At 41.6% G+C, this 12,833-nt stretch overlaps 1 protein-coding gene across 1 annotated transcript; it reads left to right on the top strand.

Annotated features, from left to right (window-relative positions):
• Positions 1 to 640: 640 nt before the first annotated feature.
• Positions 641 to 2,801, top strand: LOC307230587 (inhibin beta B chain; the record flags this gene model as incomplete). Its single annotated transcript, XM_080001023.1, has 2 exons — positions 641 to 1,061; positions 1,428 to 2,801. 2 exons carry the CDS (start codon positions 641 to 643, stop codon positions 2,216 to 2,218), a joined length of 1,212 nt encoding a protein of 403 aa, XP_079857149.1. The 3' UTR covers positions 2,219 to 2,801.
• Between the last annotated feature and the right edge of the window lie 10,032 nt (positions 2,802 to 12,833).

The following is a 12,833-nucleotide window of genomic DNA, read 5'->3' as shown; positions in this document are numbered from 1 at the left end:
CTTTGACCCCCGCTGCTCTGGCTCCGTCCGTCCGTCTAAGTCGCGACGTTCGAGCTCGTACTGTTGTGGAAAGGGAGGCTATGCGTCGCTGGAACGCGCGCGTTTCGTATGCGTCGCGGTCGATATCGGCTTCGTACGCGCCATTCGCGATTACAAATACACGCCAGGATACAATGTGGATTTATTGTAATAGACTTTAACTTGGGGGCGTCTGTTGATTGTATTGTATTGTTTAGGTGAAAGTTGCAGCTGGTGATCGGTAACTGCAGCGACGTTTTATAATTGATCCACCGGAGTTTGGCACAATTAAGTTGTTTTTGTTTGCATCCATCCTTTGTGTGTGTGTGTGTGTGTGTGTGTGTGCGTGCGTGTGCGTGCGTGTGGGGGGGTGTGTGTGTGTGTGTGTGACGCGTGCGATGCCACAATTTCCCCGCTGCCCGCCGCGCTCATTGGTGCGTCCCTCCACCGTGTCACCACTTTTGGTGGATTACCCCAGATATTTCCACCTTCAGGTGGGGGGAAAGCGCTCCTCTTTTTCTCTCTCTCTCTCAACTCCTCTCCGCCCTCCCACAAGGACCTGTTCTTCTCGAACATCTGTGAACGTTGCGTTGGGGGGGGGGGACACGCAACATATCCAAACATGCGCTTCGCCCCGGTCCTCGTTGTGTTGCCACTCAAACTCCGCGCAAAGACTTGTCCAACGCGCTCCAGGACGTTCTCGTCGGGCCTGTCCGTGCCAGCCTTGTTGGTGATCGGGTCCCTGCTGTCGCAGGGACTCTGGGCTCAGGGCGAGCCCTCCGGGTGCGCGTCCTGCGGGTTGCCCGCCCTGGAGAGGGACGCGGAGTACAGGCTGATGGTGGAGGTGGGCAAGCAGCAGATCCTGGACAAGCTGCACCTGAAGGAGAGACCCAACGTCACGCACACGGTGCCCCGAGCGGCGCTCCTCACTGCGCTGCGCAAACTGCACTCCGGAAGTGTCAGGCAGGACGGCACTCTGGAGATGGACAACAGCATACCCACCAAAGACCAGGGCTATGAAATAGTCAGCTTTGCAGAATTAGGTACGTTTTTGTCCTTTCTTGGAAATGTAATAATAATTGCCTTTGATCTTAAACTTGTCAGTGCATCCGGAATTTGATCAGTGTTTTGATAAGCCAAATAAATTACTTATATTTGTAAATTCTGCGCTGTAACCTGAATTTTACCCGTATTTTGAATGCACAAAAGTTATTTTTCTGAGATGAACTTGTCATTGAGTAAAAAGAGTGAAATCTGACTTGAGCAACATGGGGGTTTTTTTTAAGTTGTAATTGATATTATTTACAGCACAAAGTAGCTAAACAACTTTAATACAACCCAAATGATAATTTTATGATATTTTAATTAAAAGTGTTGAAACCGTCGACCAAACTCTGTTTCTGATCTAGATGAGGCCAAAGGTGGTGATGGAGAGAGCCTGAGACTCAACTTCCAGTTCCTGCAGGAGCAGGGTCAGAGCATTCAAGTGCTCCAGTCCTCCCTGTGGATCTACGCCCGCGCCTCTGCAGACCCTCACCGGGACAGCCGCCTCCTCGCCCGGGTCTTCCTCTCCAGGGGCGGCGGCGGAGTCCAGACTCCAGGCTCCAACCGCACTCTGGTGATGGAGAAGATGCTTGAGGTGCAGGAGGGCAACTGGCACACCTTCCCCATCACCCACACGCTGCAGGACTTCCTTTACACCGGTCAAAGCCGATTACATCTGGAGGTGAGTTGCGATGAGGACGGGAAGAACCTGTGCTCTCTGTATGAGAGCTCCATCACGGCCCACCAGCCCTTCCTGGTGGCCAAGGTCCGCCCGCGTGAAGACCAGTCCAAGCATTCTCTCAGGAAACGCTCCTTGCGCTGCGGGAATGAGGTCACTGTGTGCTGCAAGAGGGACTTCTACATCAAGTTTAAGGACATCCACTGGCAGGACTGGATCATCGCCCCTGAAGGCTACCACATGAACTACTGCATGGGCCAATGCCCCCACCATCTGTCCGGTTCTCCGGGCATCGCCTCCTCGTTCCACGCCACCGTGTTCAGCCAGCTCAAAGTTAACGGTATCAATACCGGCGCGTCGTCGTGCTGCATCCCCACCGAGCGGCGGCCCCTCTCCATGATGTACTTCAATTCACAGCATAACATCGTCAAGATGGACGTCCCTGACATGATAGTGGAGTCCTGTGGATGCACATAGAGAGAGATGGAGAAATGGTGGTGGTTAATTTAATGTACATTTAACTGGTGTGAAGTAGTGATATTTGAAGCGGACGGGCACAAATTCACGGGTACAAAGGGCATTATTTGAGAATATCTCCGTTTTGAGAGGTTTAGGCTTAACAGCCAATACCATATAACATATCAATATCAATATAATTGGTATTGAGGAGTAACAAAAGATTGCAAACAAAACCGCCTGGATATGGAACCAGACCTGTTGCAATTGGAACAACCTATTCTAAAAATGGAAGAGAATTTCAGTATGAGAATGAGAGCAGGAAAACAAGAATATTCAGTATTACTTTTAGATTCAAACATTCTTCAAGTGCTAATGTATTTTTGGAGTGTATAAACAATAGAGAAGGTAAAGCAAATCACATTCTGTACATATACCTTCAACATTTTTACCCAGAATACGATCTTGTTAATGCTTATTTAATAAGTTGCTCTTTTATAAATGTAAAGACCTACTACGGAGGAATTATCAGAAGAGGGAACCAAAGATATTACACAAGTATTAACATAGCGCCTTGACTTCAATAGAAAACTACAAAAAATATTTTTGCCACTATATTTTCATACGTTTTATACTTTTTGCAGATGAGACTCAGTTCACAGATGCAGTACATTGTTACTACAGTGCCTGAATTTTAAGAGTTGTGGGAGTAGAACTGGATAGCTTTGTCCTCCATCTGATGTATGTTGCATTGACTGTCTTGACGCAGGAAATCTGAAATACTTGTTCTTCTGGTGTTTGACCACCACACCCTACTTCCATAGTTTGCCTACCTGGTGTCACCAGAAGAGGAAGGATTCATAAGAGATTAACTGGACAGATTGTGCATTCCACACCCGACATACAAGGAGTGCAGTGAAAAACGGGCATATTTCCTTGTTCATATCCAAACCAAACCATCATATTAATTTAACTGTGGTGGGAAATCACAATAACACAGCATTCCGTGTAAGAATTGTAAACTGATAAATGGCTGTGATTAATGCAACATACAAGGTAATGGAGAAGATGATTGGAGAATTTAACCTGTGAGGTGCCAACACTATAATGAATGCTACATGCTGTTTGGAATGTGTTAAATCAGCATGTGCACTGTATCATTGACTCAAACAATCAGTTAGGCAACTTTCTGACGACATGAACTCAAGGTTGTTTCTCAGCGACATGAGCAAACATTTAGCTATTGCCTCAGTTTCAGGTAATGTGAAGGTCTGTGAGACGGATGGGTCATTTGGCTTGTGTTGTGGGCACGTTGGCATTTGCATTTCCCAAAGTCTAAAGTCTTATTCGAATTATTTAACATAATTTCCAGCCAAAGCAAAAAGAGACATAGAGAGATATATCTATTTTGCTATTTTGGCCTGTCATTTAATTTAATTCCACACTGAGCGTACCAGTGTAGAAATATTAATTCTTTCACTTTTTTGATGGTAACTTCAGTGGGCAGTTATCCTTACTCTAATGGTTATTTGGGAGGCCTAAGGCCCTTAACTACTGTATTTTTCTGCTGTACGGGACTGGCTGTTAGAATACCACAAATCACGGGTAATATTTTGAGGTAATAAAGATGAAGACCTTGAGAATGTTATAAATATTCAATATTTCTAATAGCAGGTTTATTCAAAGATGTCCACAAATTTATCAATAGAGATGTTATTTTACATTCACTCTCCATGCAAAATGGATCATTACCATTTAACATTGTAGTTCAAGACATCAAATTCAAGCTTGAGTTACTTTTTATTTTTCTGCAAGCACTTCCTGTCTCAGCACCCTAAGTGACATTGGGGGCAATCCTTACATCAGCTTAATATGCACTTTATCATCTTACTGTATTTTTGTTTTGCTTGGGGCATTTACTACTAAAGCAAAAAGTATATGTCAATTATTTTATTGTTTAAAGCGCTAGTTGTGTTTCAATGTATGATCTTGAATTCAAGGGGCGACGTATAACTGGTGATAATGAAACCAGAATTTGAATTCTGTACTAATTTGTCATTGTAATTCTGGTCTATATATTATATTTTATCAAAAGAATAATGCATTTCTTTGTTCTATCAAGTCATTGCACCTTTGTTGTACAACTCAATGTCATAACTCAGATTATTCATAATTGTATACAATTGAATACAGTGAAATCATATTTTAAATAAAAAAATATGAAAAAACATTCCCTCCTCCTCCTCTTTCTTTCTACGGTGTTTGTCCAAAGTAACTTTTCACTTCATGGGCCATGGCAGCATTGATTCACATGCATTCACACAAAGTAACGAGGAAGAAGTCTGCATTTGAAATGGCAGGGATCACGTTTCCAATTTCAGACGACATGAGAAACGTGGGCTCCGCCATGTAATCAATGTGACCCTGTCTGTAAGGCAAAGGTTGTGTTTGCTCAAACAAATAGTGGAAGTGGCTTTATGTCTGTGTTTGAATAGTAAACACTGTTCGGATTCATGACAACTCATGACAAATCGTGTGTTTGCATTAGGGATTGGTAATGCTGAGGTTATGAGTTGCAACAGTTTTCCAGTATTCTGTATATGTTTGATATAAACAGATCGGCCACAACATTGAAACCACTGACAGGTGAAGTGAATAACATTGCTCGTCTCATGCCAATGGCACCTGTCAAGGGGTGGGATACATTAGGCAGCAAGTGAACAGTCAGTTCTTGTAGTTTATATGTTGGAAGCAGAAAAAATGTGCAAGCGTAAGGATCTGACCAAATTGGGATGGCTAGACGACTGGATCAGAGCATCTCCTAAACAGCAGGTCTTGTGTTGTGTTCCCAGTATGCAGTGGTTAGTACCTACCAAAAGTGGTCCAAGGAAGGACAACCAGTGACCCGCGACAGGGTCATGCGCAACCAAGGCTCATTGATGCGCATGAACGCTGTCCACCACCGAAAGCACCTACAATGTAACCCCCCTCCTCCGTGACCTTCACTGGCTCCCCGTTGCAGCTCGCATCAGACACAAGACAATGGTACTGGCCTTCAGGGCTGTCAATAAAACTGCATCCATCTACCTCCCAACGCTGGTCAGACCACACGCCCCAGCGTGATCACTCCGTTCCACTACTTCAGCTGGCCGGCTGGTACCGCCATCGCTAAGAACAAACAATGCTCCCTCAGCGAAGTCACGACTCTTCTCCGTTCTGGCGCCTCAGTGGTGGAACGAGCTTCCGGCCAACGTCAGAACAGCAGAGTCACTCGCTGCTTTCCGCAAGAGACTCACGACCCACCTGTTCAAACTTCACCTTGACTCTGCATTGCCTGACCCTAACCCCTTCCATCCCTCACACACATCCACACTTACATACACACACAGTTACACACACTCTAGCAGCCACTACGCTCAAATGAGAGCCTGAAACAAGTTTTTTTAAATCTTTCCTGCCATATCGACTATGATATGTTGTGGTTTCTCTTTCTTGAGCCAAATGTACTTATTGTTAGTCGCTTTGGACAAAAACGTCTGCTAAATGCCCTAAATAAGAACCCGACAATGAAGCGATGGAAGAAGGTTTCCTGGGCTGATGAATCACGTTTTCTTCTACATCATGTGGATGGCCAGGGTTAGGGTCCGATCCCATGGAGCATCTCTAGGATGTGGTGGAACAACAAGCCTGATCCATGGGGGCTCCACCTCACAACTTCCAGGACTTAAAGGATCTGATGCTAACGTCTTGGTGCCAGATACAACAGGACACCTTCAGATGTCTTGTGGAGCCCATGCCTCCAATGGGTCAGAGCTGTTTTGGCGGTACGGGGGTGAGCTACACAATATTCGTGGTTATATGTGGTGGTTTTAATGTTGTGGCTGATTGGTGTATTTTCTCTGGCGAGCCTCCTATTTTCAGCGGTGCAAAATTAAGTTAATGAACGGACTTCAAAGTAACTTAAAGCGATACGTTCTAATGTTGAGTGTCATCAAGTCTATGACCCATTGACATTACCAAAATGTTTGGTGTCTTTGGAGATGCTCTTCCAGGCCTCCACTGCAGCTGCTTTCACTTGATTTGGGATTGTTTTATCATGTGTTCCTTTCTCTACACTTTGGGCTTTGCGTCAGTTTGGGAGGAGGTTTATTTTGCTCAAATTCCAACCTGGCTTTTCTACTCCTGCTGCTGCTGATCTTCCTTGGTCGACCTGTTCACTGTTAATTTCTTCCTTTACCCGTCTGTAATTTGTTAACTTCATTTTGCGCAGCTGAAAAACTGGGGATTCAACACCTTTGTATATACCACAAAATAAAAGACGACTGTCTGTACTTTTGTGTACAGACAGTCCTCATCTCCTGATCTCACAGATGGAAATAATACATTTCACTCTACTGTTGCTATACTTTTGGAGGGCACTAAATCATTGGTGTGAGCTTGGAAATGATGAATCATGATTCATTCATTTTACTTTCACTCAACAACAACAGCAACTGGCTTTTTTTTCCAAAAGCTTGGTTTTGGTGTGATTATATTTGAAATTTGGGTCTGGGTTGAAAAAGCTTTAAAATAGAATATACTTCACCCCACTTCAATATAAAGGATAACATCACACCGTAGTCCTGCAATAAAATGTTATCATCACTTCATTGTGTGCAATGTACAGCACTCTATTAACAACGCTATGGTTGGTTTATCCCATGAAGAGAGTAGTGGAAGCTGATTGGGTTTAAGTGTAGATAGAGCCTTTCTCTAATGCTTAGTTGCCAAAATTTGTGACTTGCATTTTCAAGACCAGTAGGTTGATAGAGTCCAGTGGTCGCAAAATTTGCCAACTCCTGAAGGGCAGCGAACAGTGGCTGGAAAACAGCACAGACTGTTTCAACATCTGCAATGAAACAATATATCATCATCAGCTCCCCACAATCCTTTGTCATTTTTTTGAATCATGCCCCACATTTTTGAGGTGTCATCTGCATCCATTTAATGACTATGAGTAGATATTTCTCGAGAACTCCGGGTTTATAAAGGTTTGCTAATCTTGGATATTTTCAAAAATATAATAACACTGGGAAAACAGACCGGGAAGTATCATTTAAAGTTCTAGTATAATGAGCAAGAGCACCGATTGTGCTCATGGCGTGTGCTGGGTGTAGTGTGGGACAGTTTATGCGTTAACATGTGAACAGGCGATTTTCCGTGATACCAGGAAGTGAATGCAACGGCAAGGAGTTTGCAGGCCCACGCTTGGTGCAAAATTAAAAAAATCCTGTGACTCACTGATATACTGGCACACTGACCCACAGACCCACTGATTGCTGTGTGCCACTTAAAGCCTAATCCGTCACTCCCTGATCCATCCCACAAATCCCCGGGTGGGGGGCGGGGGGCGGTGCATGTCAGTCAGACGTGTCCCTTGTAATGTCATGACAGGACAGCTCTGGAAAAATATTGTTCTCTCTCTCTCTCTCTCTCTCTCTCTCTCTCTCTCTCTCTCTCTCTCTCTCTCTCTCTCTCTCTCTGACAAACAGCCTCTTTCTCAGTTGTTTTCAGCACCAGTAAACACCAGTATTGGATTCAGTCTTTGGACTGACACCATGTTATGAGTGTTTTATAAAAAGGTTATATCTTAAATTGAACTGCTCATGTAATGACGGGCCTGAAAACGTTCTTAACATTGCAAAGTCAAATTCCCAGGAACTCAATAATTCAATTACAAGCACTTTAAGCCCCGGTCACCTTAGTGAATGAGTACACTGCACAGTGAGTACAGTGTACACAAACACTGTCTTAACTAAAAGTGACCCCTGGTTCAATACCACCACTGAGACCTCTCCTAAAGGTCTTTAAGATTGACACCCATATCAAAGACGCTGTTTGTCATGAACGGACATGACAAGATTTGTCTTTAAAGCGATTAAGTAAAAATATAGAATAAAGCTAACAGAAATTAAAAATGCAATTATATGCTTTCTTTAGATAAATATCCATTTAATTGGCTCGATTTATGTTGATAATATATAATGTGTAACGTTTAAAATGAGTTTAGTATTTTTTATGCGTTTTTGAATGTAACATGTATTTTATTTTAAAATGCATATAAATGACAAGAAGGCTAAAGCCATTGATATATTGCTGCTATATTTCCAAAGATAAGGTTGGCTGTACAGCAGTCTTCCCGCAATGTACAGACAGCTTTAAATAACTGTTAACTCCACAGGATGATCTCATTACGACAGACCCAGTTACCTGATATATCCCAATAGGTTACATAATCTCAACAATAGCAAGCAACCTCCAGGCGATCCCGACAATTTAAGGTTTTAGGTTGAGACAAAATAAAATATGTAGGGGGTCGAAATTCAATTTATTCTAACATTTGTTAACAACCAGGAATTATATAATTCAAATTAATAACGACTTATTCTAAGTCACTTTATGTTGTGCAACTAACAGGACGCACCCTTTGGATTGGCCTCAACTGCTTTAAAGCTTACGACGACAGCTTGATGAATAAAGTACATAAACAAATGAAACTGCTACATTATGTGCTGTGTTGACCTGGTTGTGCGTCGAACTGTTTCTCACAGTGCCAAAACTCACACTCAGTACGTACACCACACAATAGGCCTACGGTTTGCGAGATGGGTGGGGTGCAAGCTATCTGGGTGTGGCTGCGATCTTGCCCGTCACACTCTTGCCACGACGTGCTGCTTGTCCGTCCCGAAATCTTAATTCCACTTATATTAGTCTAGAACAGATACAATGGCACACAACTCTTACTATGAACAACACTCCACCAGACCAGGGTCCAAGGGGCAGGAGGGGTGCGAGTGATTCGGTTTTGAATTGCTTGGAGGACTCGTACCCCCAGACCCGGCAATTTTAACTGCAACTGCCAACGGCACACGTTGAGCATTGGGGATTTCCGGGGTGGCAGGTCACTGGTGGGTCGGCGCACCCCCAGCACGCTCCTGGTTACATCCCACTCCTTTCCGCCCTCATTTACTGCCATAACTATGACAGGAAGACGCCACATGCCCAATTACTGTTCCAGTTTTCCTGGACCTGATTAACTCGATACATGTTGTCGTTCAATGTTTATGTTTTTCAATGAACATGTTTTTGTTTGTTTCCATGCTTATGTTTTTCCGTGTACATATTGTTGTTTGTTTCTATGTTTATGTTTTTCCATGTACATGTTGTTGTTTGTTTCTATGTTTATGTTTTTCCGTTTACATGTTGTTGCTTGTTTATATGTTTATGTTTTTCCGTGTACTTGTTGTTTGTTCCTATGTTTATGTTTTTCCATGTACATGTTGTTGTTTGGTTCTCCCCCTCTTGGAGTAGTGATTTGATAGACCCAAACATGGTAAAATAGTTCTCCAAAGAGGGGGTTGGTGGTGGTTCTGTACAACAAAAAACTGTGCTCTTGTCATCCTACAGGTCGTCCACAAAAAAGAGTTGTTGCAGCAGTTCTTGACGATTAAAGAATGAATAAAGAGTTGTATTGCAGGTTGAGAAGTTGAACTCCACTTGCAGACTGACTATGTCCTAGATGCAATGGCACAAATACTCTATGCCAAGCATGCTGAGCGCACAGGTAAAACAAAAAAATAAAAAGTAAACTGCAATATAATGTGAAGGATATCTGTAGTACTTTGAATGGCAACCTACTAAACAATGTCCTTTTGGTCATAGGATTTAATCCATTCATAGTCAATGGGTAATTGTAGTCTTAACATTTTTGTAGGTGAGTCTTAGTTGAGAGCACACAGGCAGGACAGTAGCTTAAATGGGATTTTGATTAAAAAATCCCGTTATACAGTGATATTATTTGTGATTATATTTGACTGAATTTGTAGTTTTTTAACCTTTGGTAGACGATTGTTGACGATTGAGGTTGTAAATTGTGCATGATTTTGGTTTAGGTTAATCAAGTTCGTCTCGATTTCAGTATTCCACAGTTGTGTGGAGGATTGGGCTTTATTATGTTTTGTTCTCCTTCTCTCGTAAGGCTTACTTCAGAAGAGAAACTACCTTTGTAGGAAAAAAAACATGTGTTTTCTTAAACTTAGGAAACGGTAAAACTTAGGGTGTAGAGACTGTATGGTGATATGTAAGAGCAGTGGAAGAGCTGCGCCTTTTGTGTGTCCAAAGATGTTTCTTAACCCAGGAAGGTCTAATAAGAGGTTATACTGTATAGATGCAGGGTAAAGTCCGGATGCTTGGATTGAAAATAGATTACTCAAAGTTCCAATTTTAGAAAAATATCTATCCTACTTTCTTTAATTGCAGGAGTCAAAGTGCAAAAAAATAGAGTGCAAGGTATGAGAGAGAGTAAACAGACACTGAGGAAAGTCCCATGGACTGAAAGGTTTGCTCTTTCTCATCTTGCACTTTAAGTTTTGCTCATTGGCTCCTCCAACTTAAAAGAAAAGATCCAAAAATAAAGATATTTCTCAAATCTGACGTTCTAGTCATTTTTTTTACCCCAGTATGCGGACTAGCTATTGCTGTATGTAGAAGAGCTGAACAGCAACTACTAGAACACGTGGTATCTCATCTCAAATATTCCAGATTATTGAAGAGTATTCCAGCAAAACTGGTGTTCATTTGGAAGTGTTCATAAATAGGAACTGCAAACTGTGAAAATCAAACTCCAACTATTTTCTGAATTTGCATCCAAGGTAAAAAAACAAACAAAAAGAAATGTTGCTTCTTGATACACACACACATATATATATATATATATATATATATATATATATATATATATATATATATATATATATATATATATATATATATATATATATATATTTATAGACCCAAACCCAAAGATATGCATCAACATAATTTTTAATTATATGTGTATATATATATACATATATATATATAAAACTTTAAAAACATGTTTTGAGGACCTCAGAGCCCAACATTACCATGCACAGAAGGCGCATTATAGGTAAAAAAAAAAATTATATATATATATATATATATATATATATATGTACACACACATATAATTTAAAATAATGTTGATGCATAAATAATATATAATAAAAAAAATAATAATAATAATATCAAACATAAAAATAATATTTTATGAAAAGAAGATCAACGATTATATGACTTTTGGCCACTTGTGGCTTGGTGGTAGAGTCTGGTATTCAGCCCGAGGTTGTACTCATTCAGATTTACTACAGGGATCAAATCCAATTCAGATCAAATCAACGCCTCTTTTATCTTCATCAGATTATTCTACTACCCTCCACACGCTCACTTACAAGAAATTCCAAGGCTGCCAGCTATTTCACAACAGCGTAGTGACTTTTTAGAATTTTGAAAATGTACAGTATATATATATATATATATATATATATATATATATATATATTTTTTTTTTTTTTTTTTTTTTTTTTATTTAGCCTTTGCCGGTTATTTTTTATCCAGCAATGTTATGGATTCTATGTGGGACAGGGCCTTTAGTTTTGTAAGAGGAACAATGACTGACACAGTACAAGGACTTCAGCTAACCAAGTTAAAGTGATTTACAAATTGTTGGATATTCTATTCTAAAAAGATACAGACTTGTTTATTTTTCTTCAGTAAGTTAGATACAAGGTATGTGAAAAATTAGTCTTTCAGAAATACTCAAGTCATCATCACATCACTCAAAGTTGGAAACAAGACAAAAAATAATCTACGGTTTCCATCTAAAACAACACACTAAACATGCTCAAACCAGAAACAATTCCCATCTAGAGTCAGGTAAGGACAGTGAGCTCCTACACTGTACTAACCTGAGAGCGCCAACGCATGTGCATGCAAAACAACATTTTAATAATCATCCTGACATAGGTAAGGCTGATCAGGCACTGCCACCAGAAAAATAAAAATTAAGCTAACCAAAAAGTTATTGTTTTTTTTATTTAGAAGGAAATGCTCTTTGTGTATGGAGTATGTGGAAACAAGTAACAAGCACAGGGAGCAGCAGTCTTTTGATCGGCGAGATAAGCAATTTCTATTTTGCAACTCAGCCTGAGGCTTGAAACAGCCATGTCTGTACCTTGACATTTAAAATTATTAAACAACTACTTTCAAAAGACACAACTATCAGGTTCAACAGCTCAGGAACCTGAACCATTTATATCATCCCCTTATGAAACATGATTCTGTATTTGACATTCACTTACAAAACTACAAATCATTTTGATACCCTGCATCCCATGACATCTGACACAATTTCTTCTGTGTTCTGATGTTCTTGTATTTGACGTACATGGGCCAGACATGACCGTCAAACAGACCGGGCGGGTCTGGCACAGTGTAGTTCCTTGAGCACCTCCTCTTTTTGCATTCTTCTGGGAGCTGGTACAGCCGGGCCCCTGTCCTGGGGCCCTCCGTACTACTGAGCTCTGGGCATTGGTATGGGTGGTGTTGCGACCAAGCCCATATCCTGGGGGCCTTCGTACTGCTGGGCTCTTGGCACTGGTACGGGCGGTGTTGCCACCAAGCCCACTTTCTGGCGGCATCCGTACTGTCATGCTGTGGGAGCTGGTACGGCCAAGCCCACGTCCTGGGGGCTGCCGTACTGCAGCTACGGCTCTTGTGTGGGCTGCTGCGATCACAC

Source organism: Zeus faber, assembly GCF_960531495.2.
Source record: "Zeus faber genome assembly, chromosome: 5".
In the NCBI taxonomy this organism is placed as follows: domain Eukaryota; kingdom Metazoa; phylum Chordata; class Actinopteri; order Zeiformes; family Zeidae; genus Zeus; species Zeus faber.
Note: the sequence above shows the minus strand (reverse complement) of the source record. Positions and strands in the feature narration are given on the sequence as shown.